Source organism: Vanessa atalanta, chromosome 1, assembly GCF_905147765.1.
Source record: "Vanessa atalanta chromosome 1, ilVanAtal1.2, whole genome shotgun sequence".
Taxonomy (NCBI): Eukaryota; Metazoa; Arthropoda; class Insecta; order Lepidoptera; family Nymphalidae; genus Vanessa; species Vanessa atalanta.
This window is the reverse complement of record NC_061871.1, coordinates 6,093,041-6,113,618: the sequence shown is the minus strand read 5'-3', so window position 1 is coordinate 6,113,618 and position 20,578 is coordinate 6,093,041. Positions and strand designations below refer to the sequence as shown.

The 20,578-nt window shown below is 32.0% G+C and overlaps 1 protein-coding gene across 1 annotated transcript; it reads right to left on the bottom strand.

Moving 5' to 3' along the window:
- Positions 1-264: 264 nt before the first annotated feature.
- Positions 265-3,881, bottom strand: LOC125066258 (probable NADH dehydrogenase [ubiquinone] flavoprotein 2, mitochondrial). Its single transcript, XM_047674264.1, has 6 exons — positions 3,823-3,881; positions 3,380-3,505; positions 2,765-2,952; positions 1,866-2,073; positions 1,039-1,115; positions 265-382 (listed from the first exon to the last, which is right to left on the bottom strand). The coding sequence occupies exons 1-6, from the start codon at positions 3,859-3,861 to the stop codon at positions 277-279; spliced, it is 744 nt and encodes a 247-aa protein (XP_047530220.1). The 5' UTR covers positions 3,862-3,881; the 3' UTR covers positions 265-276.
- Positions 3,882-20,578: the final 16,697 nt, after the last annotated feature.

Below are 20,578 nucleotides of genomic sequence, written 5' to 3'. Positions count from 1 at the left end.
TCTTAAATTTATGTTTATATTAAATATAAATTTGTTACATCAGAAAAGTGAAAATATTCGAACTATAATTAATGACTGATTTATAATCGAACAGGATGATCTTAGGTTTGAGGTAGATTGTGATTCCTATGTATGAAAAAAGTGTCGTTTTGATTGCGAGTGGTAGAAAATGAGGTTTACACTTGTCTTATGAAATTTAGTGACCTTCGATAAAGTTAAAAACAATCAAAAGTATAAATTAAAATTATACATTTTTTTTTCGCTTGATGCACAGGATCAAACTGGACTGAATAACGATGGTTGTAAACCAAACCCCGGCGGTGGTGGTTCTTCTATTAGGGTTGTCTTGCCAGTTATTGGTTCCGAAGCGAATCTATCCGATCTATTACAATATATCATAAAAAATATTATATAGTAAAAGAAAAATAGCACTTTGATGTCAAATACATGTTGATATTAGCAGATGGTCGTGGTTACAAATCCGAACAAGACTATATAATACTACTTTTACTTTATAAAGCTTTTAAATTAACCACGAAAAAAACTTCATTTGTTAATTTATTTATAAAGTATTTATCTTACGCTCGGTATCGACGAAAGAGAAAAAGCTTTAAGCAAACTACACTAAATGCAGTGTTGTAAAATCATGCTGGAATTAACTCCGAATACTTTAACGGACAAGAAGTCTTAAAGTGCTTACAATGATAACTATAAGAATGATGACAAAATTCCACTTTATAAAAGTGAAATAAGTATCAATGCTCTCAGTTTAAATTAAAAAGGTACTTTTCTTGGTTTTAGTATTACGTTGCAAATTAAAGCAATTTCCGTAACAATTCAAAACTATAGAACCTCTTTAAAACCTTTTCCTGCAACAACTTAAAATTCAAATAATATTTTGGATACACTACACATTTCAAAAACAGAAAAGTTTCTAAATGCGAACAAAGGCATGACTGTCAAATTTATTGAAAAAAAAAGGCATATTATTATTGCTTCTACTGTATAATTTCTTATTAGTATATTTATGAAACTTACTGAGGGCCCCACGGTGGAATTCTTCCACATCTCAACGTTTGTATAATATTATGTACATCGCATTCATTGACGTCCTCCTGTAAGAGTAAACATCTTAAATAAACAATGAATTTTCTCTAACACATATTATACAAAGGCGAGTATACCATCTCATCTAATTATACGTTCGGAAATGGAAATCCTCGCTAATTCATTGGATAACCATAGAGATTATACGGCTTGATTTTGGATACATGTACGATCGTATGAGCCTATTCATGTCCTAAATTTAATCAGACGTTCTAGTATAATCAATTTCGTCCGAATATCATATTACGACCTTTTCATGAATTAACAATATGCTTATAAGTACAAAATATTCATTCCAAATTCAAATTTCATTGGTATTGGAATATAAACGCACATTATAAATGAGTATTTTTGCATAGTGTCTAGTATCTAATCATAGTTTTATTGTATGGATTATCAAAATTTATTTATGAAACTAAATGCTAGACTATAAAAAACTCATGAAACAAAATGCGGTGTTTCTCATGAAATAAATAGACAGAGACAAAGAAATTTACTTGGTGATAGGGCTTTGTACAAGTCCATCTAGCTAGTTACCACCGCTTCATCAAATATTCTACCACAGAACAGCAACACTTGATACTGTTGTGTTCCGATTAAAGCAGTACAGGCACATGGGACATAACATCTTAGTTTCGAAGGTTGACGAAACATTGGTTATGTAAGTGATAGATAATATTTCTTGCAGTTTCAAAATCTATGCGTGGTGGTAACTCCAACCAATTAAAAAAAAACCATTTCTTAATTAAAATACTCACGTAATAATCGTCGTCCACTACTATAACTGGGGCATTAACACAGGCTCCCTGACACTGCACAATATCGACGCCAAACATACCGTCCGCAGACACTCCGCCAGTACAGCAGAGTGTTGTCTCCTCTACCACCTGAAGAATAGTGTCGGCACCTCGAAGCATACATGGTGTTGTGACGCAAACTTTAACATTATACTTTCCCCTGTATCGTCTGTAAAATATGATATTATTCTAATCTTTAATAATAATTTGCAATATTATATAAATAAATCCTAGTTCAACTTTAAAACCAAATTAAAATTCGTTTTATAATACTTAAGTGTTTCTATTTGTCTGACATTTAAAGGCTACACTATTAAAAAATACAATTTGAAAATTGTTTTACCCGCAATTTACACAGTATAAGTGTTTTAACTATTTGTTTGAAATATTATCTCAATATACTATAAATATACTCTAATAATATTGTATTTATAGTAATTTCAAATAGACGCTATGTTATTTCTGAATAATGTACAGACAGACACTGAATTGATAAACCCTTAATAGAAAAACATTGTTGTTATCTCTGCAAAAATTTTTGGCTTATTACAATTTTTTTATATATATATAAATACTAGATAACGCCCGAAATGCGTTGCAGTGTTTTTTACTCAAATACGATACAACTTGCGCCAAAATATTCTCCGTGCTCAAAGGTACACTAATCGTCATGGCGATGGTTTGAAAAGTATAGAAGTTGGTGTCCGCTAGCGCCATCTAGGGACGAGTTGCAACTGGAGGTATAAAAAAACTTCTGCAAGAAAAATACAGGTATTCCATCCTTAATGATCATCGGAACAAAGTCGTATATTAATCCGAAATATACATATATACATGAATTTATATTGACATATACATACCTCTTAATCATTGAATAGAATGTAGCCCATTCGTAAACTCTCATCCTGGGTATACTGAGTACTTCAGCCACTTTGTGCATAGCAGATATTGGGACCCAACCTATCTGCCTTTGTACAATGTCCATAGCGGCGCTTATTGCAGATCGTTGAAATCCCTCAGGATAATTCTGAATGATAGCTGACAGTCTCTAAAACGCAACAAACCCTATTGTTCGTGTACTGTAAATGGTCGTTCTGTTTTATGCGTAATGACGTATATCATACGGTTCAAAATGCATTGACACTATGTGAACTATATTAGAACTCAGTAAAGGATCCAAATTTCCCACTGCAGACCAAAAGACTTGTCTTTTTTTCAAGAGATTATGAGCTTATTCGCTCACAGAATTGTATCCGATATGCGCAGGTTTCCTCAAGATATTTTCCTTTACCATGGAGCAAGAGATGAATTATTAAGATGATAATTTGTATTTATTTATAATGAATTATACATTTAAAGCTACCACTGATTCAAATTAAACGTTAACTTTATCATAATGAGAAAAACACAGACTACAAAGTGTGTTCTAACCAAACAACTTTCATAAATTATCTTAAATACTACGAATCGCATACCTTTAAATTCGCTTCGGAGAATTCAAAAGGTGTGTTGGCATTATTATCTTTAGTGTCTCGATGAACATTTAACTCTTCACTAAAAAAATATTTGGACGTTGAAATATTTCTGAATAATTTATGAATCTGAAAAATAGAACGAATCAATTCGACGTCAAATTAAAACACAATATTGATTTGTGTATAACCTATTCTTAATGAAAATAGGTACTTAAACTAACAAATGGGCAACCTCGCGATAAATGGTTACCACAGCCTACATGCATTGAACCGAGATATTGTGGACCTTGTATGTACCTGTATTACTCAGTTACCCGTTAAACCGGAATACAAAAATAGCAAGTATTACTGTTTATTGGTGGAATATGTGAGTGCAGATGGGGTTGCAACAAGTGCTGATGATGTATAATATATTACTAATTATAGCAATCGTTTTAGTTCACCTTGACTTTGATCAAGAGGCTGGGCAGAATCATTTGCATAATTAAAAAATAATACCGCATGAAACAGCAAAGAAAGACAATATGCTTTTTTATTAATTGTCAACTTGACAACACAAAAGTTGTTATTTCAATAGAAACTGATTTCACTTCGAAGTTTTTAATACAATTGAAAAAATCATATTCATAAATTTAATACTATAACAGTGTTTTTTTTTTTATTAAGATATTCATGCAACACTATGTATATATGTGGTAATTATTTAATTTATGTTTAACCCCCGATGCACAAAAGATTTAACTTAACGAATGTATCTGTGGCATTATAACTCTTGAATGGGTGAACTGATTTTGATTTACCTAATTATTTTTTTTCGTGAAAGGTGACTTGACGCCCTGTCTGCACAACTAAAAGGCATTAAACTAAGAATTGAATTGAAGGTATCTTGATCGCGAGTGTACGTAATTATCATCAAAGAGAATCTATTCAGCGGTTCGAAAATATTTAGGTATTTTCTAGTTCTTGAAATGATATGAACATTAGTACCAATCTCTAAAACCGAGGTCCTCTTATTCCACGGTTCACGTTGGTGCCTTATAGGGTTAAAATCGCTGTCGAAGATGGAGCTTTGGGCAGCGTTTAGTCCAACTTGCCCCTAAGCTCATCATCGCCCCTATATCCTAGAGCCTCCACCCAGACACTCATGGCAATGAAAGTGATACGCGTATTACGTAATGTACCTTGGCAATAATTCTTGTGGGTGACCCACAACCCAACCCATACTCAACCATCATACCCGAGTTGGAAGTTGGCTCACCAACTTACTGCAGATTGATCTCACTGGAATTATCCCAATGGATAGATTATTGATATATACCTATACTTAATACAGTTTTATCAAAGTATTAATAGTATTTAAATTTGTAATTTAAGTTTCATATTATTTGCTTGAACAATTCTTGCAACTATTTTTTAAATATTAGGTATATTGTATACTGGCTATACAATATACACGCTCCGATATATATATATATATATATATATATATATCGGAGCGTGGTTACTTTAGTTGTTGATTTGGATAATGAATGAATCGAGTAGTTGGCAATAATGTTTGATGGCTGATTTACTTATAAGAGCGGGTCACCCCGAATGGAGCTGTAAGTGTCATGGCAACGCGAGTCGTTATGTTTTGACAAGCGATTCGAATGCGGTGGTTGCTTGCAAACCCATTTGCTCTTAATCGAGATGAATTATTGTAATCCTTTGATATTATTGTGGTGTACGATTATTGAATCAATTAATACAGTGATTAGACGATATTAAATACGTTTTATTTTGTGAATATCTCCATCGCACGCCCACATAGTCTTACAAATGTCGGATCAATCCCCGAACCCAACTGTTCGGCATCCTGCTTCTCCGACTTATATATATATATATATATATATATATATATATATATTTTATTTTTGTAACATGTTCTTAAAATAAACCTGTTATGACTTAAGCGACCCCTACGGTACGACACCGATACTATACCATAAACCTTAATGCAAGTGTCGACAACAATTGTACAAAGAATTACTAAGATTTTTATATACAATTTAAAAATATTAGAAGTAGCAGAGTTTGTTTGTTTGAAAATAATGAAATATTTACCAGTTGTATTTGATAAAAATCTTCTTTGTTAGACAGTGTATTTCTCGCGAAAATTAAAAACTAAACGTCTCTTACATGATATGTAAGACGAGAGAGAAGAGGGAATCTTCGTCTTATAATTATGTTTGTTACCCTTTCACCTCAAAACTACTCAACTGTAACCGTTAAATTTTACAAACACTTTGTCACCGAAAACAACATAGAGTACCTAGCGCCTGCCAAAACCTCATTCGTGGGCGACACCGCGGACGGAAATAGTTTGTATATACAAGTACAGTAAGTATTGTTTAATAATGACCTTAATAGCGGAACTGTGCACATTTTTAGGAATAATTTTCATCAACGAAACAAGTGCAAGTTGCAAGGCTAAGGTTATCTAAGTGAAATCTTTGCATCTGTTGTTAATTACCAATTTATTACTCGTCTAAGAAGTCACGGAAAGTCGCTAGTTTCCAGTAGTTCAACAAAACTCGGTCAGCAGTTAACTTTTGCTTCGTATAATCTTAATCCCTTTGGTGCGGGCGTGCGCAATGATCTTTGCATTGCTAATACAACTTCTTATATAAAGGAGAGAAATGAAAGTAAAAACATTTCTTTAAAGATTATAAATTCAATCTTTAAAATAAATTGGTAAAACGTCCTTTTATTTATTTATTTAATAAAAGGGAACTCCATTAGATGCACGCATAAAAATATCTAGTAGCTAATACTTGAAAGAACAATATGCACGAGAATAGTTTACATTTTTACAAACATTACTTAAAAATAATTAATTAATAATATTTTAAATACTTTACATGCTCTCGCATAATTATTATATATATATTTTTTTACACGTACTATGAGCCGAGATGGCCCAGTGGTTAGAACGCGTGCATCTTAACCGATGATTTCGGGTTCAAACCCAGGCAGGCACCACTGAAATTTCATGTGCTTAATTTGTGTTTATAATTCATCTCGTGCTCGGCGGTGAAGGAAAACATCGTGAGGAAACCTGCATGTGTCTAATTTCAACGAAATTCTGCCACATGTGTATTCCGCTAACCCGCATTGGAGCAGCGTGGTGAAATATGCTCCAAACCTTCTCCTCAAAGGAAGAGGAGGCCTCTATCCCAGCAGTGGGACATTTACGGGCTGCTAATGTAATGTACACGTTCTCTTTATATGATCAAATGCAATGAAATATAAATATTAAGTTCTGAAAACTTCATGTAACTAAGCAGAATATATTATATAATTCTAACGCTATTCCCTAACTTACACACTGATAACATTAAAACACTTCTCAACTTTTGAAATTTAGCTTATAAATATATTTATATATATATTTTAATACACTTTGCCAGAACATCATCATATTAAACTTGTTGAATGCAGAAAACAATAACGGAGTGTACGATCCTCTTTATGTGGCAAGTTGCCGACGATGTTAGTCGTTACTGAAGCAGTCGATATTCAAGAATATTGGAAAAAGATGGTAAAAGATGGCACTTCGGTGGATCAAGTAGCAGGCACTAATATTCGCTGGATGCAATATCTGCGCTCATTCCCATAAAACTGCTCCAGGCGGACGTCTTAGGGACGTTATTGACCTTATAGAATTTCGCCGAGGAGGTAGATATCGGGTAATTTCAACGTCGTAAATGATGTTTATCATTTCAACCCGCTGACCTATGAACACTTAATAAGCGATATTTCCTTTATCCATTTTCATTTGTGAACGTCAAATGGTAAGTCAAAAATGTTGTGTTACAATTTTTAGCCGAGGGGATATAAGATCCGTCTTAAAATTTTATCGCGTAATCAACAGGTAACTAGGAAAACTTTACAAATCGCAAAAGTATCCTCCGAAACAGTCTATTGTTTTCGTTGTTTTACGAAACGATTAAGAAATGAAGGGCGGAAAAAAGTAGAAAAATATTATCTTCCTTTTAATAAAAAAAAAGGAAACATTTAAATGGGGAATTTAAAACTCTTAACGACCCATGTTAATTTTACAAAAAGAAACATTTTCACCATTTTCATCAGCAAGTAAAATATGCTTTACGATTTGAAATACAATCTGAATTTAAAATGAAAACCACAATTTAAAAGGATCCGATGTTAAAAATACGCTGTAGCTATTGCAAGAAAAAAAACTTTAACATTTTAACAGTGCACTCCGTCTGCCTCTTTTAAAGCTAAAACTTTTCCATTTTAACTTGGAAACAAGTCTCGCAGTTCTATTTACACAGATAGTGAATTTGTTAATTTATATTAACAAACATTGCTTTACTCGTCACGTAAGTTCCGAAGACGGAAGAAAAATGTTCATTAATTCCATTTCTATGTGAAATCTTACATTATTAAAAAATAAAACACTCGCTTGACTTCAAAAGTAATTAAGTAAAGTATTCTAAGAAACCTTTCCAAAGGATAACCTTTAGTTTGTCCGTTCAATCAGTAGAAATTACAGAATATGCTTTACGATCGACGGATCTTTAGATTGATTTTATTATAAAAAAATATATTTTTATAATACTGACGCGATCTATTTTTTTTAAATAACTTTGGAATATGTTCTAATTTTAAATTAATTATGTATGTTATGTTATTTATTTCTTTTAAATTAACGGCAATATATATACATATACAAATATATATACGAGTAGGTCACCGGTTTTCTTATAGAAATATGAAGATTTCATAACAGGATACGAATAAAAATAGTACTTATGATATGTCAAAAATTATGCCATACGAGATTAACGAGCTCGTTAAAAGGTTTTAGGGGAGACGCTTTTGTATCTTACCCAGACCCTTGTCACGAGTAAACGTGTTATGAAGCAATTAACTCACATTTTCATAAACGAAATTCTTTTTCCGTTACCATTATTTTCGTTAAGGTAAGTGGTCTGAGAAATAACACAAAGTTCAGCTTTCGGGTGTTTGCGTCCATGAAATTGTATTTCTCGAATGTAATCTACGTTTATTCAAATAATTCTAGCATAAAAAATTTATTCAGCCTCATCAAATGTTTCGAATTTCATTAATTATAAAAGTTTTACCAAAAATAAAGAAATTTAATTATGAAATACGATATAACCTGTTTTATAAACAAAATAGTTATTCTGATCTTGAAAATGAACACAATGTAAAATAAGAGTAATTATAAAATTAACGAAAATATTATAAAGGCAAACGAGACAAAAGAAAGACGTAACGTGTAATCTTAGACAGGGTTTAGAATTTCAACAAAAACCTTAGGTATAAAATTAGCCATTTGAAAATAAGCTTATCTTAGACCCTTATAATCCCCACTCTAACTTTGATCCTCCCGAAATGAAGGAGACCTACGGAGATTGACATTTGTAGCGTTATCTTGCTCCGCAGACGTTTCGAAACCGCTGAATATGATTTTCGCTTGTAATTTGAAACACACGCAGGGAGTTTACCAATGATTACTCTGTAAAACTAGATAAAGAAGTCCTGTTTTAAGCACTCATAGGAAGCTTGATTAAAACAAATAATAAATATTTACTGGTATATTATTGTTATCATCGATTTAGTATTATATACGAACACGCCTCAAGCATAATAAGCGTCGTTTACCTCCATTAGTGGTTTTCTATTACTTATAATTTACATCTAACTATAATCAACGTAAAATAGATACAACTAAACAAGAATGATCAAGTTCGTAACGGATAAATATATCAAGAACATATGCAAACAAATTTCATGACAAAATCTTATTTTTTTCAAATTTAATTGATACAAAACTTTATATTGCCCAGTTGAATAACAAACAAATCATCTTAATCTGTTCACAGTCGGCGAAGCTATCGCGGAACAAAGGCCACACAAAAGAGGCCGAAATGATAAACAACCTCTTTTTGAAGTTGGCTAAAAAACAATTAACTTGTTAATTCTATATTATAAGTCAGTGTTAATAGTCAGTAATGGCTATTTATTCATTAGAAATTATATAAAAATGTCATCGTTCCGTTCGCAGTCATAAAAAGTAGTACTGGAAATCGTTTGGGCGGCGTGAAATAACCTTAATCCAAAAGCCAGACTTGCCTTTAAAGGGTTTTTTCTTTCCATATTTAAAGAAATAATATTTATATTATGGATTTCCTAGGAGCTTTAAGACTGCAGCGTTCTCATCCATGGTTCAAAACCCCGTTTAAGCAATAAAACATGAGTTACTCTATTAAAAAAAGAACTCGAAATTTAAAACTTTACAGTTGATGCTCCTATGCCTCGAAAAGCACGTGAAGATGGTCTTGCGCTTGAACTCTACCACGTGTCGAGCGCCGTAATGTCTACTGCATAGTTCGCTGCCCTGCTTTGAAAATGGCTGCCGAGATTAAAAAGTGCTTAGTGAATTAGTTTTAGTATTTAGTCAAAATATTATAAACTTATATGATGGCCTGAGCCTTAGGCAAGCACCGCCGATATCCATGTGCTTAATTTGTATTGTCATCGTGCTTAACAATGCTTAATAATCGTAAGGACCAACCAAACCGCATTGGAGCAGCGTGTTAGAGAAATCTCGATCTTCTCCTGAACTTTATTCGTCAATAAGCCGAAATGACCCAGTGGTTAGAATACGTAAATCTTAGGTGAAGATTGCACGTTCAAACTAGGAAAAGCTTAACTAAATTATTATGTGATTTTTTGATTTATGTAATTTACGTTTATAATTCATCTCCTACTCGTCGTTGCGGGAAAACATAATGATGAAACTTGTGCCGGGTGAAAATTTATCACATGTGTATCTACCTATTGGAACAGAATGGTGGAAAAGACTCCGAGCCTACTCGTCAAAAAAGTAAGCGTTAGTCCAGAAGGAACATTTATAGGCTCTTTTCAACATTTTTGAAATAAACACAAAAAATATACTCTTTTCATATCAGATTGATATGTCAACAAAACAATAAAGATTTACTTACGGTTAAGGTTTTTAATCTTTCTCCGTAATAATTTTATGAAGGATTACATTTCGGGTTTACGGAATATCAGGAGCAGACCCTTGTTCAAACTTACTAATATAATATTGAATTTAATATCTATATTGTGCGGGTTTGATTCTAAAAGGTAAGCATTAATCCGTCTTGTTTGCTTTGACCCTAACTAAAGAGACAGTATCCCTTGTGGCGGTGACATCGTCTATGCTCAAAGGAGCTTAGGCGAAATCTAGTGAGGCCTTAAATATGATCGTTGCCTTATTCTGGAAGCTAGAGGTTTCACCGTTCGTAATCTGATTATACGCTTCTTGTTAAAACTATAATTTATTATACTATTGTCAGGTACTAAAGAGTCGTTTCGAGACTAAGTGTTGAATGTTCATTTAATTTATATTATTATTAGAAGAAACTAATTATCATGCGCTTGGGATCTTTTACTTTTATACACCTCTTGGATAAAAATGAGCAAGATGTTTGTTTCTACAACATTTTCTCGTCTAAGCTTAGTTTCGTTAACAATTTGCTAATATGCAAAATACCACGCAACATTAATCGTACCAGTATAAAATATATCAAGAAAAGTAAAAGTTTTTAGTAATAAGTAAAAATAATAAATCCAGATACTCTTTATACAACTAGGTTCTATTTCATAAACAGTTTTGAATCGTCATGTTTCAGGATTAAATTTAATGTAAACCGACCAATATCGGCGGCTCTTCTCAATAGATAATAAAGAGAATAATTGATTCTCTATGCACGCGATAGATGTGTGCTATGTACACATAAGTGCATCCAAATCGAAGTGAAAACCCAATATTAGGTTATTACCTAATTTGGTTTGGTTTAACCAACATTGGCTTGATCTGATGTAATGACATAGCCTAGACAATTTTGTTTATCCTTTTTTATTTTTCTCGCTACATAGCCGTCTTCGATCCTGAGAGGGGGCGAGCTGGTGTCAATATCGCATTATAAAACGCACCTATAGCTATAGCCCCTCCCATGCTATGCTCCGTTCGTGGCTCGGCAGAGCTCTCCTCTTACTGATACCGTCTTGCTCCATGTACGACACATAACTGTCACGGAAATTGCCACCATGCTGACGATTACTTGCAAGTAGGAGGACATACCTACAATGATGTAGAAGCGCCCCTTTATTAGCATCCCAGGGTAAGGTATTGAATACGTTGACAACGAAGAGACTTATCGCTAACGCCAGACTACTGCAAACACCGGAAACAATGTATTGAAGTTTACTCAATTAAGTTTGAAATTGTGTGTAACAAACAAACAATAATAAATGCAATATAACAAAGATATGCATTAAGCCCCCCGCCCCACCTTTCCTCATGAATAGAAAAACGTCAACTAGAAGATTTAGACGATTATCTTAATTGTAATAATACAAAAACATAATTTTCCATCCATTGCAATTTTCTATTGAAATCTAACCATAACATGAAATACTTTTAACGGTATTCTAAAACTAGTATAAATAAAAATATAGCATTTCCGGAGCTGGAAATAAATAAAATCTTTTAGTTTTCCGCGTTACAAGTCCATAATATTTCGCGTATACAGATCCCATAATGGCGAAAGTCGCTTAGCGTTTCAACATCGCTGCATCGGCGACACTCCATTAACCGACGCATTATCTCGCAGTGTTGCGAACACTCATTTTAAAATATCTATAGTCCCTAAAGCTGAGTCACCAAGAAAAGAAAATTGCCAACTATTGTGCGGCAGGTTTGTGATAAAAGTTTTTATAATTAACTTCAAGTAAATATTATAATTATTGTTAACAAATAACGAGGAACGTGTTCAGGTTTGAAACCCTCAGGCGGTAAATATATCAACGGGATACGAGTGTTTCTGTGTTATTTCCAACCTTACCTAATAATAAATTTAAATCATATGTATGTATCGTATTTAAGGCATATTACTCAATACAAGATAGTATATAAATAAACGTGGAGCATTACTTTATTTCGATAATACTTCGAAGAGCCTACTTGAGTAAAGTATTTTTATTTTTTAATTTTTTTCTCAGCATACACGTGCGTGATAAAATATAGAAACAAAAATTGTAAAGAAACGAATATTTCAATTCAATTTGGCCTTACTAAACCAGCACTAAAATAACTGTTAAAATATATTTAATATAAACTGCAAACTGAATCATGTGAATCTAATTTCGTTACCATTCAATGCTCAATAAGAAGATATAAAGAAATGTTTCTTCGATATCCTCTCGAATCGAGCGTTCGGTCTTTTGAAAGTTACAAATACTCAAAAGATGCTCGCAACTCTCAACTTTCTTCCAGTCAACTATCCATGAAATGAAATCCTACGTAATTGGTTTCCTAGAATGGAGATCTTAATTATTTTATAAGTAAAAAAACTTTTTTATTTTTTTAATAAGTACACCTTCATTCCTTAGTCAAATTACGAACTAATTAACCAAGGTAAGTTTCCTCATCGAGGCCTTCATTATAAATTAAGAACAACTCGTTTATCTTAAACGAGATTGGGTTACCAGGGTTCAGCGTTTCTCTTTAGCCAAAATTGTTTTGAAGTTTACAAAGTTTAAATTTGTATTTTAGAAATTTAACCAAATTAAATATTCATCATAATAAGAAGTAAAAAAATATAATTGCTCTCATAATAAATCATCGTAAAAATTAAATATAAATAAATAATTAACAAATTCGCATAGATATATTTTAATCTTGCATGTTAATTTTTATAAACGACATAAAATCCAAAGTCGTTTTAACGACTACCTCGACCATAATAGGTGTCTTAAAATTGTGAGCATAAATTTTGAAAGTTTCCCAATTTGAGTTTAACTAAGTAACAACTTAAGATTTTGTTCAAGGTATCTGAAAACTTGTGGGTCGTCAGTCCATTTAGAATATATCTTAAAATTGCATACAAAAGCTTTTATCGATAATAGAAAGCTGACTTATTTTTTATACACTAAAGTTTAGCTCATCCTATACTTCTAGAATTCTATTCTAAAACTGTACTTCTAATTAACAAGGATAAACTTATAATATAATTCAAAAAAATGCGCAATGATTAGAACGCGTGCCTCATAACCAACGGTTGCGGGTTCAACCCCAGACACCACAGAATTATCATATGCTTAATTTGTATTTGTAATTCATCTCGTGCTCAGCGGTGAAGGAAAACATCCCGAGGAAACCTGCATGTATCTTATTTCAAAAAATCCTGCCACATGTGTATTCAACCTTAATAAGCTACCAAGCCAAACCTTTGCCTGACAAGGAAAAGAAGGCCTCAGCCCAGCAATGGGACCTTGCGAAACATGATAATCACGCGTGTCACTCAAATAGTGTAAATTAAAAAATGAAAAATTAAGGTGAAAGTTCGATGCCAGCAAAAATTGCGGCCCTTTTAGAAATTTGGACGCTCTTTTCTTGAATGTTTCCCAAGTCGTATCGGTTCGGAAAAACTGCCGGCGAAAGCTGGTTCCACAGAGTGGTTGTGCGAGGCAAAAACCGCCTTAGAAATCGCGCTGTTGAATTATCGGACATCTATGTACTTAAACTTATATACTTAAACTACTTATATAAATTATATTCCAATAAAAACCTTCTCCGAAATATAAGTAATAGAAGTTTTATGTATGTTTTATATTTTAGTAGTTTTTCCAATTAGATTTTATCAAATAATTATAAATTATTGATGATGATGATGATGACTTTAAATATATAACAAAGAATGAAAAGTGTGTTGTGAGTGTAATACGAAATGGATGATAGAGAATATAAAATTGTGTTTATCAATAGATCGACTTATGTAACAATGCTAAGTTTAATTAACTTTAATACTTATAGTCATACAAGTAAAATTCAAAACCATATTAATACATATTTCTTTTATGAAGCCGGAGAGTTAGTATGTTGAAAGCGATTAACACAGACACTGTCAGTTCGATTTGAATTTAATTTTGTTATAAATAGTACTTATAGGAATACTCAAGATGTTCTATAAGCTATTTTGAACCGTATTTTTTTAGTATTAAGCTGAAAATCGTTTGTGACGTATTTTCCACTGATAATAACTGATAACACTGATAAGAAATTCTGTAGATGATCTTTTTCAAACAAAAAAATTTAACTGTTCTGTATGGAATTCAACGAATACTAACAACACACTTTTTCTCATTGTGACGAGATTATTATTATGGAATACTCCTTATTTGTTAATAATTCGTTAAACATACTTAGCCAACTAAAAGTATCAGTTAGTTGTTTAACATTTTTACTGTGTATGCTACGGATTCTTCCGAGTAGAGACGATAACGATTTCGCTGAAGTTTAAAGTTCAAAATAGTTCCTAAATATACTGTATTATAATTAACATTGCTATCTGCCTCGATTTCGGCCACACACCTAGCATCCCCTACATGCAACTGAATATCATTTTATTGTCTCCGTTGGTTGTTCTGTTCTGTGACGGCTTAAAACACCAAACATAAGGGAAGTCATACCGTTACAATTTATGCACCCCACTGACATAACTGTACGACATGGGCAACGGTGTTTTGGCTCTTAACTACTATTTTCTTATCAAGGTAAATAAAATCGTTCAACGATGTAATTGAAGTAACATAAAGGATTATATAACATGTCATATTTATAAGAAAAAGTTAAAAAGATAAAAAAACAAAAGAAGTACAACATCCGGAATTATTAATTAATTAATTTCTCAATTATTAAAAACAAGAATAGGGGGTAATTTGTTATTCGTATTAATTGAATGCAAACATTATGAATAAAATTTCAATATCAAAATATTTCCAAATGAATAAACAGTAAAATTATACGAGCAATGAAGTTATTTGGCATATTTTATAAATAAGATTTTGCGCATTGTAAACAAAATCATATTACAAAATATTATAATCCTTTAATTGGATAATTAATTAAGTAAATGCTAGTAATTAAATAACTTAAGCCAATATAGAGGTGTTCCAGAAATCAACGTCAATGAGCGATAGGCCAATTGATGGAGGTATCAGTAAATTAAGAAAAAAAATATTCATCAATAATTTATAAAAATTTGCCTCTTTAAAAAGAAATCAAGAAATTGACATCCTGTGAGAGTCCTTCAAGCTTTGTGACCACGAATATTGACCATTTTTTGATATTTTTTTTTTGTGTAACGGTCTCTGAATATCCGTTTTATAAATTGTATTCTAAAATCGATACAAAAATGCCTCAGTTTTAGAAAAAAAATCATTTTATTGCGCAACCATTACGCAAAAAAGATTACATCATCCAACTTTATGTGACTGACTTGTAAAAAAAATGTACTAAGCTCTTTTGACATTTAGTCTGGATTCTAAAATGGTCCAACACTCAGTATTACACCTAACATTAGGCATAAAAAAATGTAAACTAATTGAAGGTTAATTATTTTTATCGCTTAAATTGCTATGGACCGCGTTTGAGTACGAATGATATAATATAGTGACACTATAGTATACACGTGCCATGTGTGAGCGTGACAGACAGTGACAATAGACTTAGAAGACTATTAATTAAATAAGGACAAAAAAAAGAATAAGGTTGAAATAATTCAGTTATTGGAATCAAAGTTTAATCATTCATAACAAATGTTCAAATTATTTGCCTTCAGCCGCAATGCAAGCCCTACATCTTCTTAAAAAAGAGCGGTTAACAAGCGTATCTATTTGAGTTGATCTCTTCAACAGCTTCCGCAATTATTTCTCGTAATTCGTTTAAATTTTTAAGTGGTTTAAAATATACTTGTTCTTTTAACGTTCCCCAGTAAAAGAAGTCGACTGGATTTAAGTCCGGTGAACGGGCTGGCCACGAAATTGGCCAGACGGTACTATCCATCTACCCCGGTATTCTACATCGACAAATACTCTGACTGAGTGAGTATAATGTGCTGGGCAGTCGTCTTGTTGAAACCAAATGCTTCTGTAAATGACAAGTGTCACAAGATTTCAATTTCTCGATTTTTTATAAAAAACCAATATATTTTTAAATTATTTATAATTTTTTTTTTTCTTATTTTTCTGATAACCCCCATCAATTGGCCTATCACCCATTGCCGGCTTGACTTTGATATCTGGGACATGCTTTATCGTCAAATACAGGTATATGACAATAAAGCATATAAATTATTTAATGATTTTCTTCCAAGTCATTAAAAAATCTATAACCTTTTTTTAAAAAATAAAAAGTTAGTACAAAGAATTTTAAAGGAAATTCGAGTTGATCTTATTTTGGCAATTATATTTTATTAGAAAAGTTTTTCAGTAATTTTCTACGCTTTTATTGCTGTGAGCATATTTTTTGTTGAAAAGAAAAAGTATGCTGTAAACGAAATTCTTTGTTCTAATTATTAAATAATTAAAATGTATACAATATACTTTTATCTTTCTCTAACGGTATATATTTTATTAATAAGTTGAATTGCTTTTATTTATATTAAGGTTATACCAAAAATATATAATACTGCACCTTTAAGTCTTATATAAAAACATGATTTTGTTAACATTATAAGCACGCTTTATTTAAACTATTTTATGGTCATACAATTATTAATTTGTCATTTAGCGTAACGGCGCATATTTGAGACTGATATTTTTATTACTATAGACAAAACATATAGTCTTTTAGTTCATCGAAGCTAGCAAAGTCATATAATATGAATAAATATAATAAATAATTCAATATATTAATACAAACCTTCAAAATAAACGTTCTGCATATGGTTTTTTTTCTTCTGCTTAAAACTGTGTATTAAGTTAAGTTTAAGAAGAATCATTAAATTTATTTTATTTTGTTTTGTCAGTTCATCAAATACATACTCGTTTAAGTTCTTGCACGTTTAAACCCAAGGTACAATTACCTTGGGTTTAAACCAAACAAGATGAGTAGTTGATATTGTATTTTTTCTTTATTATATTTAATTAATTATGAAATACATTAAATGAAACTCATTTTTATTTATTGGAACGTTATAAGCAAATGTAGGTTAGTGGTCATTTTCACCCCTACTTTTTTTTAATCTCACTGGAAAATGGCATTTACAGGTTTCTTCTACAAGAAGTGGGGCCTATGTGAGACTTACATATAATTGTGCCCGTGTACCTTCTAAATAAATAGCGGTAGCCACTCCGTCTCTTCGGAGATCACTAGCGCATGCTTCCGTGATACCCCGAACTCACATCACCCCCAGAAATGGGTTATGTACAACTGTGAGAAATACAAAACATGATATCTAAAATTTTCGAATCCTCTGTGATAATAATTACACTGGCTCACTCACCACACAACCCTGAATCTAAGTAGTAAAATTTTAAATTACCGATTTGAAACACACAACCTTAAATTCTTCTCCGAAGAGGGTTAAGTTTGTATGGTAGTCGGGCAGGGATTAAAGTTTGGAAATTCACCATTGTAACATCGTTTTTGAAAATTCATCAAGGGTTAAACTGGGGACGGAAGTCGGTGCTCTAGTTCGCCATTTTTTATGTTCAAAAAAGGATAATCGGTATTTGGGTTTCTGCTTATAAATAAAACACAGTTGTACAGCGTTTTGGAAAAATATTTACCAAAACTCGAAAAAAAATGGGGATGAAAGTCTATGCGGAAATTCTTCATTTTTAATATTATGACTATGAAAATTGGCATTTAGGATTTCGTTTACGAAAAATAGTGAAAGCGAGTGAGTGACAGCATTTATTCATGGAAATTATAGGCAACGCATGTTGCCAAAAAGCTTGGTGGGCTCCTATATAATGTTTCCGATGGGATATCCGATCAGGGCTTGAACAATAAAATATGGAAAGGTAATATTTGGCAGTATAATATTACATTATATACTTATAAGGAACAGTCCTCCTCGACTGTCTCCAAGATCGGATTAAAAAGCTTGACGGCGGTGGGGGAGCGATCAATCTTAATTTATGGAATTTATAATTTTTGTTTTTAAATGCATATCTTCCCAACCTCAGTACGGTTGCTGTTTAAATTTTATACCATCAAATATTCAGGCGACGCTGTCTAGCTTTTAGAGAAAGGCATAAGATTATGTCAAATTCATGAACTTCGAAGAAACATGCTTAGATGAATGTCAAAGAGATAGTAGATGTCTTCACAAGAACCTTACCTTCAAAGCCTTTAATATCTTTAGGGATAATAATATTTTAGAAATCTCCTGTTTAAATTTACGCGATGAAAGTCAAGTAGTTGGTGAAAAAAATCTGATACAAGTTTTGATTTATTCAAAATTTAATTCGGTCACGTCTTATGAGATTGCGAACTCTGTATTGTGAACTTTTTTACTATTTATTACGTTACTTTTTGTTACTTTTTCACAATCACATATTGCCTTTAGTAATATGATCGCAGTTTGCAATATTTTACTTTTTGGGTAAATAAAGTTACATCTCCTTCATGGCAATATATATACTTTTAATAATTAAAAACATATAACAAAAGAATTCATTTTCAGTTCCAAAAATGTGGTAATATATTCAATATTTCGGAAGCTACGCTCTAAGCATAATTGCCTATATTATAAAAAAAAAAACTCTTGCTGTATAAACAATCCGTATTATAATAGCATTATAATATTTCAAGGAAAAGCATAATTGGTAGATAATTGAAAGCTACTTTGGTTTGACGTCCAAAATTCCACAATTCATTCCTTATTATAGGAGATATTATATTAACGGATAACCTCGATTTATAAATGTATTTTCCAAGAATTAACTCAATTCTTGTCGTCGTGAAACGTCGTGGAACAATTTATACAACATTGATTTTTTATTTCAATTATAGTAATCTATATTTTTCCTATTTAAAATCTGGTACGAAATATGATATATTTCGTATCGGTTACCTGATGGTGAGTCACCATCGCCTATAGACGATGCCATTGAATAAATAATAAATCCCTTCTTACGTCGTCAAAGCACCGCCAACCTTGTGAACCATGGTTTCAAGCTCAATCACTCTTCCAAATAATGCTTGGTCTAAATCCACTAGAACGCAAACATCATCATCGTCCTGCCCTTGTCCCAATTTTACTTGAGGTCGGCGCAGCTTGTTCTGGACGTCATCTCACAAGTAACATTGTTTCTAACCATATCGTCTTTCAAACAATACATCCATTAATTATAAATCAGATTCGTAGTTTCTGAGTAAAGCCAGCGAAAATATACACTTCGAAATTGATGATTTAACTGAATGTGTCCACGTTATGTACATGTCACACTTTTTCCGAAAAACGTAGGCATATTTTAATGGCGCAATCAACTCAATCGATCAAACATTAAAATTTTGCAAAGTACATTCTAAGCGTTGCGGTAAATTACCACGCTGACTGATAATCCATTCTATTTCAAATTAAATTCAGATACAAAATTAAAGATAATACTATGTCCATAACAATAACAAGAAAAGTAATGCGGACTAAACAATACCAAGGAATTTACTTAATTAGAAAAGGCTTTCCGACTCAATAATTAGGTCGCACAAATGAGAAAAATATATTTTAAACACACAGCAACGTTAACTGGAATTTTCTGCAACAAAATGTTTTTATATTAGATTTTATAAACAGACTTTATCTTTTCCAAAGATAATTTTGTTGGGCTTTTAAAATGGGTATTTACTAGGAACAACGGCGCTTACGATACCCCTGAGATTGCAACGAGATAAAACTGCTTTCAGCGATATCTCTCACGTACATTGAGACTAAAATAAAACAATAATGGTGTTTATGTGTGAAAATAATTACGTAATAAAGAAAAAATGGGTTCACGTGAAATTAAACGCTATCGATATACAATTAAAGCTTATAATTAGACGGCTTTAATTCATATCCAAGTAATAACTTCCATATGACGGCAACCCAATAAATTATAGTACCTACCTCTTATAAATAACTTGTATCAAATGTGTATTAATATTTCCTTCCATTGATATCCATCATATCGATATTAAAACAGTTACAAAATAGACCAAAATATTTTGCAAACATCAATGAATCTCCAAGTTTTTGATGATCGAGCAAAGAAACCATCGTATGATAAATAGTGAGCATCTCATATATATATATATACTTATGA

What these genes read in the sequence shown, in the direction of transcription:
- LOC125066258 (XM_047674264.1), bottom strand. Translation starts at nt 3,861, where the DNA reads ATGCAAATGATTCTGCCCAGCCTCTTGATCAAAGTCAAG. An exon ending in GCCTCTTGATCAAAGTCAAG is followed by an intron (nt 3,506 to 3,822) that starts GTGAACTAAAAC and finishes TCTATTTTTCAG; the next exon opens with ATTCATAAATTATTCAGAAA. An exon ending in TTCTATTCAATGATTAAGAG is followed by an intron (nt 2,074 to 2,764) that starts GTATGTATATGT and finishes CATATTTTACAG; the next exon opens with ACGATACAGGGGAAAGTATA.